At 44.9% G+C, this 25,491-nt stretch overlaps 1 protein-coding gene across 1 annotated transcript in view; it reads left to right on the forward strand.

Annotated features, from left to right (window-relative positions):
• Positions 1-25,491, forward strand: part of LOC139582984 (solute carrier family 35 member F1-like) — a 122,628-nt gene that overhangs the window by 57,712 nt on the left and 39,425 nt on the right. The window contains exon 3 of the mRNA XM_071413545.1: positions 21,962-22,089. Coding sequence (XP_071269646.1) covers positions 21,962-22,089 — 128 coding nt within the window. The remainder of the gene's footprint in view (positions 1-21,961; positions 22,090-25,491) is intronic.

The raw sequence follows: 25,491 nt of genomic DNA on the forward strand, positions 1-25,491 counted from the left end.
GAGGAGAGGTAGGCTACTTAACTTTAAGCAGAAAATTCTAAGTGTGAATAATATGACAAAGCTTTTAATACAATAGGTAGGCTGACGCATACAAGCATAAAGACGACCATTTCCAAATAATTTGCGGGAGAACCAAAATATTATAATCCCAAAGTTCAGCTCCGAACCGCAGCATGAAAAATTCAGACCGCGCCACAGTGATCTCTGTCGGGACCGACCCGCTGCTCTTTTTGTCCTCATTGCAGTTTCATGCTGTGTAGGAAGCTTTCGTGTTAAAGTTGTCATCATTAGCCTCAGTTTTCTGTTGACGTTTTTGATTCAGAGTGACATGGATGTTGAGGTAGAGGTGCATGGAGGGTGAGATATGAGTATCGATGCTGCATGGGAAAACCTGCCACAAGCAGATAGTGAAACCTTTGCCAGGCCTCACCTCAGCTCACTCACACACTATCTTTCTATACACCTTCTCTCCCAGGCTTCCTTGTTTGGATATTCAACTCACACATCCTAGAATAGAACAAACATGTAAGCGTCTCAGAGAGAGACAAATTTAGTTATGCTTTCTAATAGTAGAGCTGAATAGCAGTAGCATCACATAAACTCAGCAGAAAAATAAACATCCTCTCACTGTCAACTGCGTTTATTTTCAGCAAACTTAACGTGTAAATATTTGAATGAGCATAACAAGATTCAACAACTGAGACATAAACTGAACAAGTTCCACAGACATGTGACTAAAATAAATGGAATAATGTGTCCCTGAACAAAGGGGGGGTCAAAATCAAAAGTAACAGTCACTATCTGGTGTGGCCACCAGCAGCATTAAGTACTGCAGTGCATCTCCTCCTCATGGACTGTACCTGATTTGCCAGTTCTTGCTGTGAGATGTTACCCCAGTCTTCCACCAAGGCATCTGCAAGTTCCCAGACATTTCTGGGCGGAATGGCCCTAGTCCTCACCCTCCGATCCAACAGGTCCCAGACGTGCTCAATGGGATTGAGATCCGGGCTCTTCGCTGGCCATGGCAGAACACTGACATTCCTGTCTTGCAGGAAATCACGCACAGAACGAGCAGTATGGCTGGTGGCATTGTCATGCTGAAGGGTCATGTCAGGATGAGTCTGCAGGAAGGGACCGCATGAGGGAGGAGGATGTCTTCTCTGTAACGCACAGCGTTGAGATTGCCTGCAATGACAACAAGCTCAGTCCGATGATGCTGTGACACACCGCCCCAGACCATGACGGACCCTCCACCTCCAAATCGATCCCACTCCAGAGTACAGGCCTCGGTGTAACGCTCATTCCTTCGACGATGAACGCGAATCCAACCATCACCAGTGAAGAGTACTTTTTGCCAGTCCTGTCTGGTCCAGCGACGGTGGGTTTGTGCCCATAGGCGACGTTGTTGCCGGTGATGTCTGGTGAGGACCTGCCTTACAACAGGTCTACAAGCCCTCAGTCCAGCCTCTCTCAGCCTATTGCAGACAGTCTGAGCACTGATGGAGGGATTGTGCGTTCCTGGTGTAACTCGGGCAGTTGTTGTTGCCATCCTGTACCTGTCCCGCAGGTGTGATGTTCAGATGTACCGATCCTGTGCAGGTGTTGTTTTTTTTTTTTTTTTTTTTTTTTTTTTTTTTTAATTTTATCCCCTTTTCTCCCCAATTTTTCGTGGTATCCAATCGCTAGTAATTACTATCTTGTCTCATCGCTACAACTCCCGTACGGGCTCGGGAGAGACGAAGGTCGAAAGTCATGCGTCCTCCGAAGCACAACCCAACCTAGCCGCACTGCTTCTTAACACAGCGCGCCTCCAACCCGGAAGCCAGCCGCACCAATGTGTCGGAGGAAACACCGTGCACCCGCCCCCTCGGTTAGCGCGCACTGCGCCCGGCCCGCCACAGGAGTCGCTGGAGCGCGATGAGACAAGGATATCCCTACCGGCCAAACCCTCCCTAACCCGGACGACGCTAAGCCAATTGTGCGTCGCCCCACGGACCTCCCGGTCGCGGCCGGCTGCGACAGAGCCTGGGCGCGAACCCAGACTCTGGTGGCGCAGCATAGCACTGCGATGCAGTGCTCTAGACCACTGCGCCACCCGGGAGGCCTGTGCAGGTGTTGTTACACGTGGTCTGCCACTGCGTGGACGATCAGCTGTCCGTCCTGTCTCCCTGTAGCGCTGTCTTAGGCATCTCACAGTACGGACATTGCAATTTATTGCCCTGGCCACATCTGCAGTCCTCATGCCTCCTTGGAGCATGCCTAAGGCACGTTCAAACAGATGAGCCGGGACCCTGGGCATCTTTCTTTTGGTGTTTTTCAGAGTCAGTAGAAAGGCCTCTTTAGTGTCCTAAGTTTTCATAACTGTGACCTTAATTGCCTACCGTCTGTAAGCTGTTAATGTCTTAACGACCGTTCCACAGGTGCATGTTCATTAATTGTTCATTGTTCATTGAACAAGCATGGGAAACAGTGTTTAAATCCTTTACAATGAAGATCTGTGAAGTTATTTGGATTTTTACAAATTATCTTTGAAAGACAGGGTCCTGAAAAAGGGACAGTTGCTTTTTTTGCTGAGTTTATATATTCCTCTCTGATTCTCTACATGTAACACAGCCTTCTCTCTGTGTTGGCTTCAATCACTCCTATTCTGTTCATGCAGGTCTGTTACAGCCAGAATCACTGAAGGCTGAATATTCTGTGGTATGCTAGCTTGGCCCTTTGAAGGATCTGCTCTGTCTCTGGTGATTTGGTCTTGAAAAAAGCAGATGCAATGCACTGGAACAATACAGGTGTCATAAAAAATGTATAGGAATGGTAGCTGTTGTTCAACCAAATGTGAATTATTATTATTCTATTTTTTTAGGTCGTAGATCAGCTTTAATATTGCCGATAGATTGTGGCTTCTATCAATGTAAGTTGATATCAAGAAAATAGACAGAGGCTAAGTTTTCTCTTTGCGTGACCAGTATACATGTACATGTATTATATACTAAACAAAAATATGAACGCAATATGTAAAGTGTTGGTCCCATGTTTCATGAGCTGATTAAACAGCATGATCATTACACAGGTGTACCTTGTGCCGGGGACAATAAAAGGCCACTCTAAAATGTACTGTTTTGTCACACAACACAATGCCACAGATGTCTAAAGTTTTGAGGGAGCGTGCAATTGGCATGCTGACTACAGGAATGTCTACCAGAGCTGTTGCCAGAGATGTTTATTTCTCTACCATAAGCCGCCTCCAACGCCGTTTTATAGAATTCGGCAGTACGTCCAACCGGCCTCACAACCGCAGATCACATGTAACCATGCCAGCCCAGGACCTCCACATCAGGCTTCTTCACCTGCGGGATTGTCTGGGACCAGCCACCCAGACAATTGATGAAAATGAAGATTATTTCTGTCTGTAATAAAGCCCTTTTGTGAGGAAAAACTAATTCTGATTGGCTGGGCATGGCTCCTATGCCCTCCCAGGCCCACCTTTGGCTGCGCCCCTGCCCAGTCATGGGAAATCAATAGATTAGGGCCCAATTTATTTATTTCAATTGACTGATTTCCTTATATGAACTGAAACTCAGAAACTCAGTAATTGTTGCATGTTGAAATTGTTGCATGTTGCGTTTATATTTTTGTTCCGTATAGTATATTAATACTTGATCCCAAGTATACCTGAGTCAGGATTGGCTATGTTGAGGGGTTAGAGTAGAGCATGACCCATGTTTTTGATTAGACAAAACTGTCATCCTCTCAAATTAGAATGTAGGCTGTTAACAGACAAGCAATCTCATTATTTCCAAGCAAGCTGTTCTTTGTTAGACAGTGTGGCTACTTGTCCAACAGGCTCCTGGCCAAATTGGTCCAATTCTGTGTCGTGTAAGGCAGGGCCTAGCTGTAGTTGGGAGCTGCGGTAAGCATGACCATGCACAGAATGAATAGTGATAATTGAGTGCCTTACTGGAAGGAACTACAACAGGAGCAGCTGCCTGCCCCGGCTCTGCAGCCAACAGCCCAACTGATCTGTTGTCCCATTCACTTGTAGCTAAAGTTGAAACAGTAACAGATAAACAGCTATGAATAAATTCATAACCAACTATACGCTGAGTGTACAAAACATTAAGAACACCTTCCTTGGGGCCTAAGGTACTACATTGCGGCCCGGGTGCCTGCAGGCTGGCTTCGGTCGTCAGTTGAACGGTGTTTCCCCCGACACATTGGTACAGCTGGCTTCTGTGTTAAGCGGGCGGGGGTTAAGGACACATGACTCGACCTTCGCCTCTCCCGAGCCCGTTGGGGAGTTGCAGCGATGAGACAAGATCGAAAAAGAACACCTTCCTAATATTGAGTTGTGTCCAAGTTGGCTGAATGTCCTTTGGGTGGTGGACCATTCTTGATACACACAGGAAACTGTTGAGCGTGAAACCCAGCTGCGTTGCAGTTCTTAACACAAGCCGGTGCGCCTAGCATCTACTACCATACCCCGTTCAAAGGCACTTACATCTTTTGTCTTGTCCATTCAACCTCTGAATGGTACACATACACAATCCATGTCTCAATTGTCTCTCCATGTCTCAATTGTATCAAGGCTTAACAAAAAAATACAAAAAAGTGGATTTAACAAGACATTTTTGCAAATTTGTGATAAAAAAAAATGAAATATGACATTTACATAAGTATTCAGACCCTTTACTCAGTACTTTGTTGAAGCACCTTTGGTAGCGATTACAGCCTTGAGTCTTCTTGGGTGTGACGCTACAAGCTTGGCACACCTGTATTTTGGGGAGTTTCTCCCATTCTTCTCTGCAGATCCTCTCAAGCTCTGTCAGGTTGGATGGGGAGCATCACTGCACAGCTATTTTCAGGTCTCTCCAGAGATGTTCGATTGGGTTCATGTCCGGGCTTTGGCTGGGCCACTCAACAACATTCAGAGACTTGTCTCGAAGCCACTCCTGCGTTGTTTTGGCTGTGTGTTTAGGGTCGTTGTCCTGTTGGAGGTGAACCTTCGCCCCAGTCTGAGGTCCTGAGCGCTCTGTAGCAGGTTTCATCAAGGATCTCTCTGTACTTTGCTCTGTTCATCTTTGCCTCGATCCTGACTAGTTTCCCAGTCCCTGGCGCTGAAAAACATCCCTACAGTAATGCTGCCACCACCATGCTTGACCGTAGGGAATGTGCCAGGTTTCCTCCAGACGTGATGCTTGGCATTCAGTCCAACTTGGTTTCATCAGACCAGATAATCTTGTTTCTCATGGTCTGAGAGTAGTCCTTTAGGTGCCTTTTGGCAAACTCCAAGCGGGCTGTCATGTGCCTTTTACTGATGAGTGGCTTCCGTCTGGCCACTCTACCATAAAGGCCTAATTGGTGGAGTACTGCAGAGATAGTTGTCCTTCTGGAAGGTTTTCCCATCTCCACAGAGGAGCTCTAGAGCTCTGTCAGAGTGACCATCGGGTTCTTGATCACCTCCCTGACCAAGGACCTTCTCTCCCGATTGATTACAAACTTCTTCCATTCAAGAATGATTGAGGTCACTGTGTTCGTGGGGACCTTCAATGCTGCAGAAATGTTTTGCTACCCTTCCCCAGATCTGTGCCTCGAATCAATTCTGTCTCAGAGCTCTACGGACAATTCCTTCGACCTCATGGCTTGGTTTTTTTCCTGGCATGCACTGTCAACTGTGGGACCTTATATAGACAGGTGAGTGCCTTTCAAATCATGTCCAATCAATTGAATTTACCACAAGTGGACACCAATCAAGTTGTAGAAACATCTCAAGGATGATCAATGGAAACAGGATGCACCTGAGCTCAATTTCGAGTCTCATAGCAAAAGGGTCTGAATACTTATGTGTCACGACCCCTCCTCTGCAGTGCAGGGGGCGGTTCCTCCTGCAGGCAGAGGAGGGTCATTAGTGATTGGAGTCACCTGGGCTCAGGGTATTTAAACTGCTGCTTCACTAATCTCTCTCTCTCTCTCTGCTCCTCCAGGTATGATCCTGTTTTGTTTGTTCCTTTGTAGTTTTGCATAGTTTTCACTCAGTCATATTCACACACACAGATTCACGCATCCATGCACTTTACATACACCTTACATTATGATACTTCCACACCTCATTCCTTTTTCTTAGTTTAAAGTTAATAGTTTGGTTTATAATAAAGAACATTTTTAATTGGCCTATACCTGTTGTTCGTGTCCCCTCATTTTTGTCACAGGCTATGAGCCGGCCTAATAAGATATTTCTGTTTTTTGTTTTTAATACATTTGCAGAAATTTCTAAAAACCTGTTTTCGCTTTGTCGTTATGGGGTATTGTGTGTAGATTGCTGTAGGTCCATTCTTGAATAAGGCTGTAACGTAACAAAATGTGGAATAATTCAAGGGGTCTGAATACTTTCCGAAGGCACTGTATGTAATGGAAAACGTTCATAATGTTTTGTACACTAAGTATATTTTTTGATCAAACCACCAGTTTATTCTGAGCTAAACTGAAAACGAAAACATTGACAACAAACATATAGCCTACCCAACAGTGCTTAAAGGTCCAATGAAGCTGTTTTTATCTCAATATCAAATAATTTATCGGTAACAATTATTTTGTATTTATTTTATTTATTTAACCTTTATAATAACTAGGCAAGTCAGTTAAGAACACATTTTTATTTACAATGACGGCCTACTCCGGCCAAACCCGGACGACGCTGGGCCAATTGTGCACCGCCCTATGGGACTCCCAATCATGGCCAAATGTGATACAGCCTGGATTCAAACCAGGGACTGTAGTGACACTTCTTGCACTGCGATGCAGTGCCTTAGACCGCTGCGCCACTCGGGAGCATTCAAATTAAGTACCTTTGAATGTTTTCGATTAAAATTGTCAAAAACAAACAAAAATAACTTAGCAATTTCTCAAGCAAGACTTTTGCTAGGACTGTGGTCTGAGTGGGTAGGGGGAAACTGATGTCACCAGGCGGGCCAAAACTTCATCCCAACAAAACAGGTAGAAATTTCAGGCCGTCTTTTCAAACAACTGTTATACTAAAAAGGACATTATCATAATTTTCACTATTTCACAGTATTATTCCAACCTCATAGTATGAAAATATATATAAAACACAGGAAATTTTGACTGCACTGGGCCTTTAAAGTGCAACCACATATTTACTTTGACCTTAAAGTGCTTTAACCACACTGTCCCACTGGTTTGAATTTACTATCCACAAGTCCACAGATTTCCTCCTAGCCTTTGGCTCTGACCACCACTTACTGTAAGTGTAAGCAGCAGCACCTCTACTCTGTTATTCCAGACTGAAATGAATTGGGGCTCAGTTCCTCTCCCTCCTTCTCCTTCCTCTCTGCTCCCCATAGGGCTTCCTGACCCGCTCGTCCTCACTCAAATTCGATTTAAACTGTAGCCCAGAATTGGGGTCACAGGAGAAGGAGAACAGGAGAGGGCTGAGCTGGCACTCCCCCAAGGTGTCTTTCTCTCTCTCTCTCTCTCTCTCTCTCTCTCTCTCTCTCTCTCTCTCTCTCTCTCTCTTTCTCCTCTCTCTCTCTCTCTCTCTCTCTCTCTCTCTCTCTCTCTCTCTCTTTTTCTCTCTCTCTCTCTCTTTTTCTCTCTCTCTCTCTCTCTCTCTCTCTCTCTCTCTCTCTCTCTCTCTCTCTCTCTCTCTTCCTCTCTCTCTCCCCTCTCTCTCTTTATCCCCTCCTATCTCTCTCCTCCCCCCACTCTCTCTCTCTCTCTCTTTTCATCTCTCTCTCTCTCCTTTTCTCTCTCTCTCTCTCTCTCTCTCTCTCTCTCTCTCTCTCTCTCTCTCTCTCTCTCTCTCTCTTTCCTCTCTCTCTCAGAAGTGCATGACTTATCACAGGAAGTGAGGCGAGGTGATTATTCACATTAATACGCTTAGACGATTATTAATTACATTGGGTTCATGCTGATGGCTGATAACAAGGCTTTTCTCAGGCTGCACCATCAGTGGTGGCTGCCTTTCCCTATTAAAGCACATTCATATTACAGCAATTACCCAGCACTGATATTAAATACACAGAGACAGAGCTAGTTTTAATGTGCCAAAGAATACGTTTAGCATTTTTATTAACTCAAGGAGCTGACGACGATCTAGATGAGAAGTTTTTGAAATGTCATCCAATGTCAAATTGATTTTGAAATGAGATATTCTATTGTTGTAGAGATATGTTTTGTGCTCACTGTCAATGAAAACAGAACAGGTCTTGGTGTGGCACAGTCGGTGACAGAATGATCTAATATCTGAGGGACCCATCCTTCCACTGCCTCCATGGGTGCTAATGTGACTCATACAGCATACAGACACCCGAAACAGCAAATGCCACCTTGTATCAGAATCTCTCATTTGCCATCACAGGGACCAACATGCCTGGCAGGCCCTCTCTTCTCTGACACAATACTGGCGCCCAAGCTTATGGTCCAGCAGGCTCAGCCATTGTTTTTCAGGATTAACAGATTAATAGGAATGGCTGCCAGCATTCTTCTTTACCAATCTGTCAGAGTGGGGGGGGGGGACTGGCTTTTGCCAGGTGGAGCTCCGTCCAAGAGAAATGACTGAACAGCAATAAATAACGGTTAAAATCACTGAAAAGCTCAACAGTTGCAGGGCGGAGAACCTGTGGGTGGGTTTAGGATGGGAGGGGGGTTGTGCTGAAACACTTTCTAGTTTTGTTGCACTAACTGTCACGTCCATCTGCGCTTAACTGGTGCTCAGAAAAAAAATGCCAGGAAACCATAAGGATCCTCTCAATTAATAATTGCAGGTTATATAACCAAGAATATACAGTTGAAGTCGGAAGTTTACATACACCTTAGCCAAATACATTTAAACTCAGTTTCACAATTCCTGACATTCAATCCTAGTAAAAATTCCCTGTCTTATGTCAGTTAGGATCACCACTTTATTTTAAGAATGTGAAATGTCAGAATAATAGTAGAGAGAATTATTTCAGCTTTTATTTCTTTCATCACATTCCCAGTGGGTTAGAAGTTTACATACACTCAATGAGTATTTGGTAGCATTGCCTTTAAATAGTTTAACTTGGGTCAAATGTTTCAGGTAGCCTTCCACAAGCTTCCCACAATAAGTTGGGTGAATTTTGGCCCATTTCTCCTGACAGAGCTGGTGTAACTGAGTCAGGTTTGTAGGATCCTTGCTCGCACACGCTTTTTCAGTTCTGCCCACAAATGTTCTATAGGATTGAGGTCAGGGTTTTGTGATGGCCACTCCAATACCTTGACTTTGTTGTCCTTAAGCCATTTTGCCACAACTTTGAAAGTATGCTTGGGGTCAATGTCCATTTGGAAGAACCATTTGTGACCAAGCTTTAACTTCCTGACTGATGTCTTGAGATGTTGCTTCAATATATCCACATAATTTTCCTTCCTCATGATGCCTCTTGCAAGCCTCCCCCTTTTTCCTCCAAACATAATGATGGTCATTATGGCCAAACAGTTTTATTTTTGTTTCATCAGACCAGACGGCATTTCTCCAAAAAGTACGATCTTTGTCCCTATGTGCAGTTGCAAACTGTAGTCTGGCTTTTATATGGCGGTTTTGGAGCAGTGGCTTCTTCCTTGCTGAGCGGCCTTTCAGGTCATGTCGATATAGAACTCGTTTTACTGTGGATATAGATACTTTTGTACCTGTTTCCTCCAGCATCTTCACAAGGTCCTTTGCTGTTGTTCTGGGATTGATTAGCACTTTTCGCACCAAAGTATATTCATCTCTAGGAGACAGAACGCGTCTCCTTCCTGAGCGGTCCTCCTTCCTGCGTGGTCCTATGGTGTTTATACTTGCGTACTATTGTTTGTACAGATGAACGTGGTACCTTCAGGCGTTTGGAAATTGCTCCCAAGGATGAACCAGGCTTGTGGAGGTCTACAATTTTTTTTCTGAGGTCTTGGCTGATTTCTTTGGATTTTCCCATGATGTCAAGCGAAGAGGCACTGAGTTTGAAGGCAGGCCTTGAAATACATTCACAGGTAGACCCACAATTGACTCAAATGATGTCAATTAGCCTATCAGAAGCTTCTAAAGCCATGACATCATTTTCTGGAATTTTCCAAACTGTTTAAAGGCACAGTCAACTTAGTGTATGTAAACTTCTGACCCACTGGAATTGTGATACAGATAAATAATATGTCTCTAAACAATTGTTGGAAAAATTACTTGTGTCATGCACACAGTAGATGTCCTAACCGACTTGCCAAAACTATAGTTTGTTAACAAGAAATTTGTGGAGTGGTTGAAAAACGAGTTTTAAATACTCCAAACTATGTGTATGTAAAATTCCGACTTCAACTGTATTTATTTTGTTCCCATTCAAATTGACATTTGTTACCTAATTAATCACTTCTAAGTGAAATGTATTGATTTTTAAGTAAAGAGATGTGTTTGCCATGAAGCCTAAAAAGCTGGGAAGCCTCCACTATTGGTCTCTACTATAGAAATACAGACAGAGAATACATGTCAAGGTCGTAATGGATTCACATCATGTGACCATAATATACCACAGTATACTGTATATGGTGACTGACAAGGTGATAGTACACAATAGTTATCTGTGGTGTCGGCCTATACTCTAACACCTATCCAGTTGTCACATTTTCACAGACAGAGGGACTGTAATAACATGGCTACTACTAGGGTAGAGAGGTTAGCTCTCTTCAGAAATAGCCTTAACACAGCAGCATAGCCATAACACAGCAGCATTCTGTAATAAATGTTAGCCCACAAGGAAAACAGCCCTGACATCGCAGGCTGAATGATGCAATGCACCTGCAATGACTTAATGCACTTACAGTATGTTACAATGTAGCAATACCCACAGCCTACCTCCTTTTTTCCCCATCAATATTTTAACTTCTCTATGGGATGTTCAATCAATCATCGCCTTATCTCCCTGGACTGTCCTTGACTGTCGACTCAGGTTTTTGTCAGGCATTTTATACTTCAGTGCTTTTAGTTGTGTTGAATTGGACTGAATATAAATGTGTGGGTGATTGCTCTAGTTATCTCTTCAGTGTGGTGTGCGAGTGTGTGTCCATAAGATATTGTGTGTGTGTGTCTCTTAGTCAGTCAATGTGTATACCCTAGTCAGTGTGTATGTGTCTGAGGTGTGCCTCTGACTCTGTTTATTTTGGGGAGAGTTTGGTGGAGTTATCTTGAGTCAGTATTGTTCTTTACCTCCCGTGGTATCTTCCTTCAGGAGCCTGCAGGTACTTGGTCAGGTCAATGCCTGCATCCTCCCAGCAGGTGATTGCCTCTGTGAGCTCGCTCTTATATTGCTCTTTAGGAGGGAGGCTTTGCCCTTCCCAGCCTATTGACAGCAGAGGAGACTCAATAAGCAACGGGGTCTTGCTGCAGGGACAATCTCAGCAGAATATACAGTATACGGCTGATTGTGCTTCTGTTCCCATAAGCACATAATCAATAATGTAATAACTTATGTGTCACGCCCTGACCTTAGAGAGCCTTTTTTATTCTCTATTTGGTTAGGTCAGGGTGTAACTTGGGTGGGCAAATCTAGGTTTCTATTTCTTTGTTGGCCTAGTATGGTTCCCAATCAGAGGCCGCTGTGTATCGTTGTCTCTGATTGGGGATCATACTTAGGCAGACCTTTGTCCCACCTTAGATTGTGGGATCTTGATTTTGTATAGTTACTGTGTAGCCTGCAGAACGTTACATTCGTTTATATATATACATTTTTTTGGTGTTCATCAAATAAAGAAAGATGTACGCTAACCACGCTGCAACTTCTCCTCATTCCATCAACGATCGTGACAGAAGATCCCACCACAAACGGACCAAGCAGCGTGGCCAGGAGGAGCAGACATCCTGGACATGGGAGGATATCCTGGATGGTAAGGGATCCTGGACGTGGGAGGAGATCCAGGCCGGAAGGGATCGCCTTCCATGGGAGAAGACGGAGGCAGCGAGGGAGGAACAACGGCGACGAAACCAGGAATCAAGGAAACGAAGGAAGCCCGAGAGGCAGCCTCCCCCCTAAAATTTTGGGGGGCACACGGGGTGGCGAGCGGAGCAAAGGTGGGAACAAGAACCAACTCCCTCTAATTACGATGAGGAGTTGGTCACGGTTCAGATATCATGTTTTCCGGTTCTGCGCACCGTGCCTCCAGTGCGCACCCTTAGCCCGGTGCGTTCTGTGCCTGCTTTCCGCACTTGTCGGGCTAAAGTGAGCATCCAGCCAGGACGGGTTGTGCCAGCTCAGCGCTCCTGGTCTCCAGTACGCCTCCTCGGTCCAGGATATCCTGCGCCAGCTCTACGCAGGGTATCTCCAGTGCGCCTGCACAGCCCAGTGCATCCTGTGTCAGCGCTCCACACTTGCCGGGCTAAAGTGAGCATCCAGCCAGGACGGGTTGTGCCAGCTCTACGCTCCAGACCTCCAGTGCGCCTCCGCGGTCCAGTATATCCTGTGCCAGCTCCATGCACCCGGCCTCCAGTGCGTGTCTCCAGCCTATTACGTCTTGTGCCTGCTCCACGCACGAAGCCTCCAGTGATGATCCATGGCCCGGAGCCTGCAGTGATGGTCCATGGCACGAAGCCTGCAGTGATGATCCATGGCACGAAGCCTCCAGTGATGATCCATGGCCCGAAGCCTCCAGTGGTGATCCATAGCCCGAAGCCTCCAGTGATGATCCATGGCAAGAATCCTCCAGTGATGATCCATGGCCCGAAGCCTCCAGTGATGATCCATGGCCCGAAGCCTCCAGTGATGATCCATGGCCCGGAGCCTCCAGTGATGATCCATGGACAGGAGCCTCCAGCGATGATCCATGGCCCGGAGCCTCCAGCGATGATCCAAGGTCCGGAGTCTCCTGCGATGGTCTGCAGTCCGGAGCCTCCTGCAACGGTCTGCAGTCCAGAGCCTCCAGCGACGGTCTCCAGTCCGGAGCCTGCAGCGACGTTCCTCAGTCAGGAGCCTGCAGAGATGGTCCCCAGTCAGGAGCCTGCAGCGACGGTCCCCAGTCCAGAGCCTCCAGCGACGGTCCGGAGCCTCCAGCGAGTGTTCCCAGGCCGGAGCTTCCGGCGACGATCGGTGGTTCGGTTCCTCCAGCGGTGATCTACGGTCCGGAGTCCGCAACGACGATCTATGGTCCGGAGTCCGCGACGACGATCCACGGTCCGGAGTCCCCGGCGACGATCCCCGCACCAAAGGCGCCACCGAAGTGGGGGGAGCCTCAAGCGGAGCAGGATCTGCGTCCCGCACCGGAGCCTCCACCGAGATGCCCACCCGGACCCTCCCCTATAGGTTCAGGTTTGCGGCCGGAGTCCGCACCTTTGGGGGGGGGGGGGGGGTGTACTGTCCCGCCCTGACCTTAGAGAGCCTTTTTATTCTCTATTTGGTTAGGTCAGGGTGTGACTTGGGTGTGCAAATCTAGGTTTCTATTTCTTTGTTGGCCTAGTATGGTTCCCAATCAGAGGCAGCTGTGTATCGTTGTCTCTGATTGGGGATCATACTTAGGCAGCCCTTTTTCCCACCTTAGATTGTGGGATCTTGATTTTGTATAGTTACTGTGTAGCCTGCAGAACATTACGTTCGTTTATATTTTGGTGTTTTTTTGGTGTTCATCAAATAAAGAAAGATGTATGCTTACCACGCTGCACCATGGTCTCATTCCAACAACGGACGTGACATTATGTCTATATCAGGGTTGGGGGTAGAAGGAGGAGAGAGGAGGTACTAAGTAGCCTATGTTTGCTTATCTAACCGCACACTTTGCCATATTAAGAGTGTTGTAGGAGTTTTATGATAGAGTTTAAAAAGACTTGATTAAGAATGAGGCCAATGTAGAAAGGTCCATCCATATTCCATTGCAGTGGCGACCCGTCATTCAAGGCAGGTGGGGCTCTGAATGATGGGTCGCCACTGCAATGGAATATGGATGGACCTTTCTATATAGGCTTCATTCTTAATCAAGTCTTTAACCTCATTCTTAATCAAGCCTTTAATCATGTGTTTTGAGCCCCAGCTGTTTAGCAAAAAAATAAACAATGTTTTTCTTTTGGTTGTTGTTGCCTGTTTTGCATATTATTTTGGCAATAATGCATGTCACATATCAGTTTACAAACAATGTAAAACAATGTTTATTGAGTTTTTAAAGCTGCATACAAACATGGTTTCTTTTTTGCATTCTTCAGTAAGGCAGCTCCAAAATTCAGGTGTTTCAGCCTAGCTCAGTGCTTTCTGTGGTGGAGGGGCAGTCAGTGGAAAATACAGAGCATAGGGGTTGGTAATCTTCTCTAGTTGTGCCGTGACTGGCTCAGTGTTCTGTCACTCATGGGGACTAGAAAGTTCAAGCCCCCTTGGATGCTGGCATAGATTTACATTAGTAGTGCCCTTCCAAGAAGGCTCAAGGTCATTGGCCCCAGATAAAATTATGTCAAATCACATTATATCTACCGTAGCTTTGATTGGACTGATCATGTCAACATCATACTTTCAAAATCTTAGCTAGCGAGCTAGACAAGCAGTCATCATCATGAATTACGTTGACAATCTACTGGTAAATCCTATTCATTCCTTGTCATATGAAGAGAAATTATGAACAAAACGTATCGGTGCTCATCGGCTATTGGACATAAACATTACACAAAAAGTTTGAAATCGCAAATTCAACAATGAGTGGTTTGGAAGGAATCAGTGGCTAAGCAATCACTATTTTGCATTCCCGGCTATTCGGTGGAGAGGGTGTGTGATCCAAGTCTGGGTTTAAAGGTCTCTTTTCCAAGATTAAAAAGAAAAACATTCACGCGCAACACCATGTGCCAGAAATGGTTGAATAAATTGGCCATGCTGTCAATCCAGCATGACTTCTGCTGCGCAAAGCAACTGGAAACTCGGAACTGGAAAATCTCAGTGAGTTCAAGACAACTGTGAACTCTGAAAATAATTTGCTCCGACTGGGAAAATACATTTTGAACAGTCATCCAACTCAGAATTCTAAGTCGGGAACTGAGGCCGCTTTCTTGAGCGCCGACCTGAAGATCATTGACGTCATGATTTGACCTTGTTTTCCGAGTTCCCTGATGTCTTGAAAGCGCCATAAATCCAGAGAATGCCAGACTTTGATGACAAAGTTTGATGAAAAAATTTGCCCACAAGAAGGACTGCTGCGCCACCTTCTTGTTCAAGTAAGCACAGCACAAACGTGAGTCCAAAAATGTATTGTATGCTGCTGCATAAATGATGTAATATGCCAGGGAGATATGTATACTGTAGCTAAGAAAGTAATACTAAGTGTATGTTGTGTAGTAAGATGTTAGTAGCCCATGTGCCTCACCCTAATAATTTGGTCCCTTTCCCCCTCCTAATTTCACTTACTGTTCTGACTTGGTGGTACACATGTAGCCTTTAGCTTGTTTTAGAGAAATGTAATCATCAAATATTGTAAGAGCTTTCATTGTCTGATTATATGCACCCTTTATTTCTCCTACAGCCCCTTTATTTGTCCTACGGTTCTCACTTGGTGTACAGGGAGAATAGTGTAAGAACGGCCCATGTTCTGAATTCTGTCGCTGTACATTTCAAAAGTGCTGAACAAATATTTATATTGACTACGTCCGTCTTAGCTCGCGCATTAATGTCTTAATCTTAGCCTCTTATCCGCTCATCATTCCCTTATGCCATAGTTTGTACATCTCAATTGTCAGTAGAAACCACTTTTTTTTTTAAGGCAGTAAATGAGGCTGAATGAACTGTTTCACTGCCAGACGAGCCTCCGCTGATAGCCAGGTGTAGCAGTGGTAAGGATTGATAGAGTGAAAAGAAAAGAAAGCTCTGCTGTTGGGACAGCTTTATGTAGGCCCTAACAGTTTGTCACCGTTATAGTGCAATTCATGTATTGTTTAGTGTTGTGTTGTGTAATGGCTTTGCTGGCATGCCCCACCAAGATTTACATGCTAAAATCGCCACTGCTCCATTGTGAGATATCCACAATCAGTGATTCTATTGAGTCTGGATGGATTGGTATTGAATGAACGGTGTGATGGTATTGTCTGGTAGTAGGTGGTATAAAACATCAGCATACGTAGAGCATGTTCATGAAAAATGATTATGTCGAATACAACGGCTATAATGACTTCTAGAGGGATGTGTGTTTTGTACCTCTCTCAGTCTCTCTCCATCTTTCTGAGTACTCCTCTGTATGGTCTCGGAGTCCCACAGTGTGTGTGTGCCACCACTCGACAGGTGGGGTGTCATAATCTTGTCATTATTTGTTAGCTTGCCGAGTGTCTCACACTGTGTTGTAACTGAGGTAGTCCAGGTGAAGTGGGCCTTCTCAAGGGCACTGTGTGTGTGTGTGTGTGTGTGTGTGTGTGTGTGTGTGTGTGTGTGTGTGTGTGTGTGTGTGTGTGTGTGTGTGTGTGTGTGTGTGTGTGTGTGTGTGTGTGTGTGTGTGTGTGTGTGTGTGTGTGTGTGTGTGTGTGTGTGTGTGTGTGTGTCAGGGTTGGTCTCAATTCAGAATTGCATTGAGAATGCCTCATAAATTCTTGAATTTGAATTGAAGTAGGAAACAGGATACAGAATTGCAATTCAAATTTGAATGAAATGAAATATAAGTGAATTAAATTCAAATGGCTCTTCTATATTAGGTGTAGCGTATATAAAAATAGAACAGAACAGAACAAAAAATATAAACACAACATACAACAATTTCAAAGATTTTACTGAGTTACAGTTCATATAAGGAAATCAGTCAATTGAAATCAATAAATTAAGCCCTAATCTATGAATTTCACATGACTGGGAATACAGATATGCATTAATCAGGCTGTTGATTGTGTCCTGTGGAATGTTGTCCCACTCCTCTTCAATGGGTGTGCGAAGTTGCTGGATCTTGGCTGGAACTGGACAACGCTGTAATACACATCCATATAGAGCATCCCAAACATGCTCGATGGGTGACATGTCTGGAGAGTATACAGGCCATGGAAGAACTGGGACATGTTCAGCTTCCAGGAATTGTGTACAGATCCTTGCGACATGGGTCCATGCATTATCATGCTGAAACATGAGGTGATGGTGGTGGATGAATGGCACGACAATGGGCCTCAGGATCTCGTCACGGTATCTCTGTGCATTCAAATTGCCATCGCTAAAATGAAATTGCCTTCGTTGTCCGTAGCTTATGTCTGCCCATACCATAACCCCACTGCCACCATGGGGCACTCTGTTCACATTGTTGACATCAGCATAACACTCAACCACACAACGCCATACACATGGCCTCCCATCTACCCGGTACAGTTGAAACCAAGATTCAACCATGAAGAGCACACTTCTCCAGCGTGCCAGTGGCCATCAAAGGTGAGCATTTGCCCACTGAAGTCGGTTATGACGCCGAACTGCAGTCAGGTCAAGACCCTGGTGAGGATGACGAGCACGCAGATGAGCTTCCCTGAGACGATTTCTGACAGTTTGTGCAGAAATTCTTTGGTTGTGCAGACACACAGTTTCATCAGCTGTCCGGGTGGCTGGTCTCAGATGGTCCCGCAGGTGAAAAAGCTGGATGTGGAGGTTCTGGGCTGGTGTGGTTACACGTGGTCTGTGGTTGTGAGGCTGGTTGGACATACTGCCAAATTCTCTAAAACAACGTTAGAGGTGGCTTATGGTAGAGAAATGAACATCAAATTCTCTGGCAACAGCTCTTTTGGACATTCCTGCAGTCAACATACCAATTGCACGCTCCCTCAAAAAAATCTGTGGCATTGTCTTGTGTGACAAAACTGCACTTTTTAGAGTGGCCTTTTATTGACCCCTGCACAAGGTGCACCTGTGTAATGATCATGCTGTTTAATCAGCTTCTTGATATGCCACACCTGTCAGGTGGATGGATTATCTTGGCAAAGCAGGATTGCTCACTAACTGCGATGTAAACAAATGTATGCACAAAAAATGAGAGAAATAAGCTTTTTGTGTGAATGGAACATTTCATGGATCTTTTATTTCAGCTCATGAAACATGGGACCAACACTTTACATGTTGCGTTTATATTTTTGTTCAGCGTACATCTTGTATATAAAATATCAAACATGTCATTATATACATGCATAGAAAATATTATTGAAACAATATTTCAGGGCAAATTCTTATATATCATTAATCACTTACCTTTTGTTAAATATAGGGGGAAAATACATTTCCCACATTTCCCGGAATGCATTAGTTTTACCTTCAAGTTAACCCTTTGGCCTAGGAGGAAATATAATTGGCTATTCAAAGCACTAAGGTTAAAAGAGTATATGAACATTGTTTCCAGAGAAAAGTGATATATTCTTTAGTATCTGGAAGTGTGACCTTTCTGATTTAATGAAACTCTCATGTTCTATGACTGAGTGGAATTTCTTTGATTTGCACTGATTCAAACTCAAATTCAAATTCTACATCCTGTGGGGTGTGGCCAATTTAATTAGAATTTCAACTCATGAGTTGAATGGGTGTGAATTCCAAAATTCTGCATTGAGACCAACCCTGGTGTGTGTATGAGAGAGAGCCTTCACCCCATCTCCCTCCCTCTCACAGCCTCTTGCCCCTTCATCCTCCACTGAGCTTCTGATCTCTGTCTGTTAGACTAGACTAGAGACAACAAGCATCACATCAGACACAATTCAAACAGAAGGTCAGGTGATTGGTCTCCAATGATCTGTGTGACTTAGTGATGGGCTCTCTCCCTCCCTTGTGTGTAAACAATGATAGAGTGTATTTGCAGACCTCGGCGAATAGCGGTGCGTTGATTAAAAGGGACTTCCAGTGTTTGGGCCTCCCACGCCGTCGTTTCAATCTCCCTCCTCTGTTTGAGATAGTCACCGGTTCACCGGGGCAACCTTCTTCGCGACGATGACTCACACTATAACACTAAGCAGAAAGACGCCTCTCTAACCTTGGCTGATGTTGAAGTTGACGAGTAAGCAAGGCGTGAGTTTAACATTGATTTTCAACAATGATGAACCTTTTTCTTTAACAGTTTAGCTAGGTACTAGAAGTTCCCTCTAAGTACCCTTGGTAGAGGCGCAGGGGGAAGAGAAAAAAGTCCTGAGTTCAAATTGGAGCAGATTTAGAAGCATCCCAATTAGTGCCTGAGGGAGAGAGATGGGCCTGTCTGGTAGAGGAGCACTGATGAAGCACCTAGGCTCCGTCATTAGCCTGCACACTGAGTCCCTCGACACCCCCGTTGGCCACAGAGCTTGATGAGGTGGGCTGGAATGGACACAGCGTCTGTCTCCTTTGTCTACTGCTGTTGCTGTTGCTGTTCCCTGGCACGGCTCTGTCTTCTACCATGTGCTGCTGGGCTTTCTGTTCCAGAAATAGCTGGCCAAGTGTATGCAAAATCAGCATTGTACTGTATGCAAAATCGTTTTCATATGCTGCTCATATGCATGTAATGTATTGAGCAGGTCTGGGATCTGTTGTATGTGACAGGAATGTATCCTTTGCCAGAGGAGACAACCCTATGTTGAATGGTGGTTGTCTGTGCTGCAGCCTAGTGTGATTAGTTTGTTGGCCCTTATCAGTTCTCTTAACAAGCTCCGTAGTGACACCTCTGCTCCGCTCCAGGCCCCTGGTCATCTAGTAAATGTCACTATAATGACACACGCATTAACATGCACAGGTCCAGCAGGCCAAAAGAGATAATTGGGGACTGTAACCAGCAATGAAAAGGAGAGATGTCAAGGATTCTAAAAATGACATTTTGGTTGTAGAGTAAGTGAATGTTTTGGATCATTTTTAGGTGCATTTATTTTAGGAACATATTTCATATTTCATTGTGCAGTTTTCGAAATGTGCAATGATTTCAGTATAAAAACCTCGGTGTTTAGAATTGTTTGGACTATGAGGTTGCTAAGGAAACATTACCATCCAATGGTCTTGTTATTCTTGATCAGGTTCTAGGACTAGTAGTGCTTTAATTGGTAGAGTAATTGAAATGCAGAGCCCTGCAGGATCTATCCCAGTAGCATCGTTTAATTGTTTTTACATGGCCAATCAGTGTGTGTGTGTACCCAGAGAAGCTCCAGGGGACCTGTGCTAGCTAGCTAGCTTCATTTTCACTGTCACTACCCAGACAGGTTAATGTTCTCTTATTCTGGCCTTATTAAAAGCTGCTGCCTGCTACACATCCTGATCCCATACTCATCACGTCTCCTCTGCACTTCTAACCAGGTCTGGAGATGTTTTCTGATTTCCTCAGGTACATTTAAATTGCTTTTCGGTGTCTGAAATGGCAGTGGAATACTGACCCATCGAGCACATAAAGTGTGTGAGTGCCAGGCAGGCTGTGATAATAGCGTGCTCAGAGACACTTGGCTCTAATAAGAGGTGTTTGATTGCTTTTTTAATGTATTTCTCCTCCTGTTGATTATGTTTTCGGCCGGCTGCGGGGAGGACAAGCTCTTTCATGACGCTGCTGCTTGAGTGATTCTGAGCTCAGCATGTGAACGTGGATCCTTACTGTAGATAGGCGAGGTACAGTAGCAGTAATGCTATAGAATATATGTAGAGTGTCTATATTTATAGATTTGTCGTAGAGAGGAATGGTAACAGATCAGACTATTCCTCACTGACTTCATACTGTCTAGGTATAAGGAGATTGATATAGAAAGAGCATACAATGACATCCCTGTTTAAATGAAGAGATAACCTGCTCTTGGAGATGGACGCTTAGACATGGACATAAAGCTCAGTAAATACACCTCTATCTTTAGGAAATATTTACCTTTCTCTGTGAACAGTGGCTGCCTGGCTGACAGGCTCGGTAATGTTTGCTGTGCTGTGTGACCCATACCCTGTCTTTTTAAAAGCTAGAACACGTCCCAGTGGAAATCAGTGAATATGGTTGTTAGCTAGTAGAGCACAGAACCATCAGAGTTTGGGAAAGAAAACGGTTCCCCATCAATGCACTGCACTCCTGTGGACCCTAGGAAGAGTAGCTGCTGCTTCAGCAACAGCTAATGGGCATCCTAATAAAATACTTAATACTCAACTCCCTCCAGTCAAGGAATGGAAGTCATTTTGAACAATTTCCCTACAAAGGTTTCTGTTCGTTCTACACTTGAGTTCATTCTATGCAGCTATACAACTGGTGGCATATTTTTGTGTGCATAGAAAGACTGTCAATATGTAAATGCAGGGTAATTAGACAATTTCCTTCAGTGCATCTGTTACAGAGTTAGCTTAGATTTCAATAAAGTACCAGTACAGGTGTCAGTGTACAACACTGTAGCTGCCATAGTATTAACCCCACCAACCTGTGTCTGACAGTTTGATGTTTTTGAGGCTGAAAATAATTTGCTTTTGAACGCCTCCCACTCGCTCCCCTGGAAATATTGTTGGGCTGAAAGTCTGCACGCACTTCTTTGTTGTCTCCAATTATTCCTCCACTCCTGCCTTACTCTATTTCTCTCTCTACCCACACTCTGATCCCAGAGAGCTTTCTTTCGCCAATTATGGTCATAAAGAAAGGCGGCCATTTTAAAACACTCTCATGTTGGGCTTGTTGTGTTAAGAGATTACTGCACTTTGCTAGCTGTATAGTAACTGAGATGAATTGAAAATAAATAACTAGCTAGCCGGTGACTGCATTGATCTCTTGAGATTGCAGGAATGCTTTTTTCCTCCCATGATCCTCGGGGAAAGGCTGACTTCTCTCATGTGTGGTTTTGTTTATCTGTTTGTTTTGTCATGGTAATTGTTTCCGTCTTTGTATCCGTCTTCTAATTAATTTGAAATGTTAGCCACACACTGAAGCTGAAAGGGACATCTTATATACAGTAGTTTCAGCATGTTAAGGCTTATAAGGAGCTTACGCACTTATCCCTAGACAATGTCAATTATATCCACCCACAACATCTCATGAGCACAGTTATATTCCCTGTGGGAACAGACGTTTTTAGAACATGTCTCTCTTATCCTCTTCACAGGTGAGGAGAATTTACTGGCAATACTGAAGAGGCGATGGTGGAAGTACATGATTTTGGGATTGATAGACATCGAGGCTAACTACCTGGTTATCAAAGCCTACCAATACACCACACTAACCAGCGTACAGGTGAGTCTGTTTTCATCTATCACATGTGAACCCATAGGTGTGCGTGTATGTGCGCAGGGGTGCGTGGGTGCATGTGTAGGTACAAGCCTGTCCCTAGACGTTCCCTTGACTGGCCACTGGACAGACATAAGACAGTAATACGGCAGTGACCTTTGTTGAGTCTACATAATAAGATGACTAATTAAAGGTACGCTGGCTGACTCTCACCCCGTGTGTCAGTTCATCTTCAGTAAATTGCAGTTAGTGCCAGAGGAGCCTTACTCAGATCCATCCGAGAGGCCTCAGTTCCTTGGCGCAGGGCTGGAGGGATGGAAGGAGGGAGGTTTAAATGATTATAGGAGAGTCTTGGTGAGAGCACAATAGATTTCTTTCCTCTAATCTCACCTGAATCTGACATTTTCCTCCACTCCTCCAGAGCCCAGGTAGGACTCAGGATCAATTCCAGTGGCCCGGTGGCTGCAGAGATTTGGGGAAACAGATAGTGAGGAGTGTGTCGGTATCCCCTCTCTAGTAATGAATCAGGCCTCTAAACTCTCTCCTCTCAGTGTAGTCAGTTAGGGCTGAACGGGAACAGACGATACCATTAACACTCCACCGGCTAACCAGGACTCTTCTAGTTCCTCCAGCATACAGGCCTCTCACACTCAGAGAGAATGAGAGAGGAGAAATGAGATCCGTGCCAACTGCAAAGTTGTGATAATGGGTATTGATAGCTCTTGTGGTGTTCATGCTGTACTGAAACCATATCAGTTGAGTAGTTTCACTGTAGTCTAGTGTCATTTTCATTCGTCAAGTCTATGGTAGCCTGAAAATGTGAGGTATCAGCAACAATCGGAAGAAATAGATCAATTCCCTCTTCAGATCATAGTGAAGATGTGTAATTTTCCATTTGCAAGAAGTGGGAGGGAACCATGTGGAAACAAGTTGGCAGAATAACATCTGTAAATGTGTCTTCTGTCAGCTTGTGGGTCTCTGCCTCTGCCTCTACTCAGCCAGACAGAAAACAGATGGAGTGTCAGGGTCTATATCCGTCAGATAACGCTCAGCTCACATTGTCCCCCGACCGCCACTCGAGACCGCTCCGCCTCGCCGTTATTTCGGGAAGTGGAATCGATGACCGGCACGGCACCGCTGTCTCACGACAGAGAGAGATAATCCGTGGCCTGGGCCTGAGTCCTGCTCTGGGCTGGAGCAGCGGGAGTGGGAGTGGCAGGGCCAGTGGTGTGGAGGGCTGACTGTTCTGTTGAAGTAAAGTAGGGGAAGTGTAAAAGATACCAGAATCCCCTCATTCCCCTTGGGTCTGGCCCTGTGACTGACAGACAGAAAGACCTCATTCCCCTGTCGTCTGGCCCTGTGACAGACAGACAGACAGACCTCATTCCCCTGTGATCTGGCCCTGTGACAGACAGACAGACAGACAGACAGACAGACAGACAGACAGACAGACAGACAGACAGACAGACAGACAGACAGACAGACAGACAGACGGGATGACGCAGTGACGAGTTGATCAGTACCTCCATGCCCTGCTGACCCAAAGTCAGCACAACGCACTGATGTGACAAGCACACGAATGGCCTGCAGCTACTGTTTACACAGCGATGGATCTGACTGTCACTGAATGATTAGGTCGGGCGGTGACGAGAGTGATAGGGTGACTCTCTTCCACAGTGTAGAGACAGAGATATTTGAGAGTAGCATTGCACAGCAGCAGCTCTCTCTCTCCAAAGTAAACCCAGCCTGAGCATATGGCGAAGGTGATTAAACATTCAGAGGAAGGGGTGCTCATGGAATCACTGTAAATATTGACTCCGTAAACAGCTAGAACTCAATCTGGGACTCCTCAGTATTTTTGTTTTTCGAGGTCTGCTGTGCAAGTTTGTTTGATATTTAGAGAACAGCTCAGGTCAAGTGAAGTCAAATGAAGTAAGTTTGGTTGTTAGTTGGAGACTTTATCAATGGACTCTCTCACTATAAGGCCAAGTTATACTCTCCTCTTGTTACTCTGTGCAGGGTAATTTGCTATTTAGTTTGATTGGCTTTCACTAACTGATTCCTTTGGGAGGGTGGAGGAGAGAAATAGCCATAACAATTCTCAACAGTCTTATGTAAACTATAACAAGGTTAGACAATGCCTCATCAATATTAATATGCAGGCATGAAGAGAACTGGGCATAAGACGGTGCTATAAAATACTTTCCCATTAAGGGGAAATTATTAGTTGTTATGAATGGTCATGGTGTCTGGCTAGGCTCCAGTATGAGGAGATCAGTGGACACATCTGGGGAAAGCTCCTCTTCATCAACTCGTTAGAACAGGCAGCCACAGATGTAGGATCTTTATTTGAGCCAGTTTGCTGCAGCAGGAAAATAATCCTGCAGCAACAGGAAATGTGAATTATTATGTGGACAATTTTTTGTAGGGGTTGATGCATTCCTCGTTAGGGAAATCAACAACTTTAGAAGCCTTTTTAAACCTCAAATACACTACCAGTTTGCATTTCCTGCTAGGCAAAAGAGTGATCAAATTAAGATCCTACATCTGAATGCTTCTCAGTCCTCCACTTCAAGATATGCAGGTAGCCAGCCGTGGTCCTGGTGACAAATCACTGTAAAACAGAGGAATTAGTTGAAGATTTATTTAGGCAGAGTTAAGCGGAAAGTCTTAGGACTGACTAAATCGCATCATTCTTTCTCCTCACTTGGCTAAGTCTCATAGGACCTGTGATAATTGTATCGGTTTCATTAGTTTGCTGGTATTCGTAAAAAGGAGCAGAGAATGTCATTGACAATGTCAGGTCTATTATTTTGCTAGTAATTCACTGTAAAAGTTGTCGGGTTAATGCCAGAGCTGTTCCCCAGATAGCCCTGAGAGAACAGGTGAGAGTAAACACAGAACTCAACCTCAATCACTCACTCACTCACTTTCAGGGTTCTCTCATGTTTATCGTTATCCCTACACTGTTTATTTATCTTGCTCCACTTCCCTTTTTCTCTCTCTCTTGCTCGCTCTCTCTCTCTCTCTTGCTCCTTTTCCTCTCATCCTTCTGTCATCCTTCTGTCATCCTCATCCTTCTGTCATCCTTCTGTCATTCTTTTTCTCTCTCCTGCTCTCTGTGATTGTCCCTCTCATTTCCTCCCTCCACTTTCTCTCTCCACTCTCTCTCGCTCAAGGGCACGCTTCACTACAGTAACAGACAGGTTTATATAACCAAGCAGTGAAAAAGCCTTCCATTAGGCAGAAACACACTGGCCTGATGAGAGAGTGAGACATACTGGGCTGTCGTTTACACATCGATAAACCACACGTTATTATGCCAGGGTTGTCTTAGGTGTCAGAACATTCATTGCACACATCGATGTTGTGAGCTGCCAGGAGAGCCACCGCACCACCTCTTCTCCT

Source organism: Salvelinus alpinus, chromosome 8 (assembly GCF_045679555.1).
Source record: "Salvelinus alpinus chromosome 8, SLU_Salpinus.1, whole genome shotgun sequence".
NCBI lineage: Eukaryota > Metazoa > Chordata > Actinopteri > Salmoniformes > Salmonidae > Salvelinus > Salvelinus alpinus.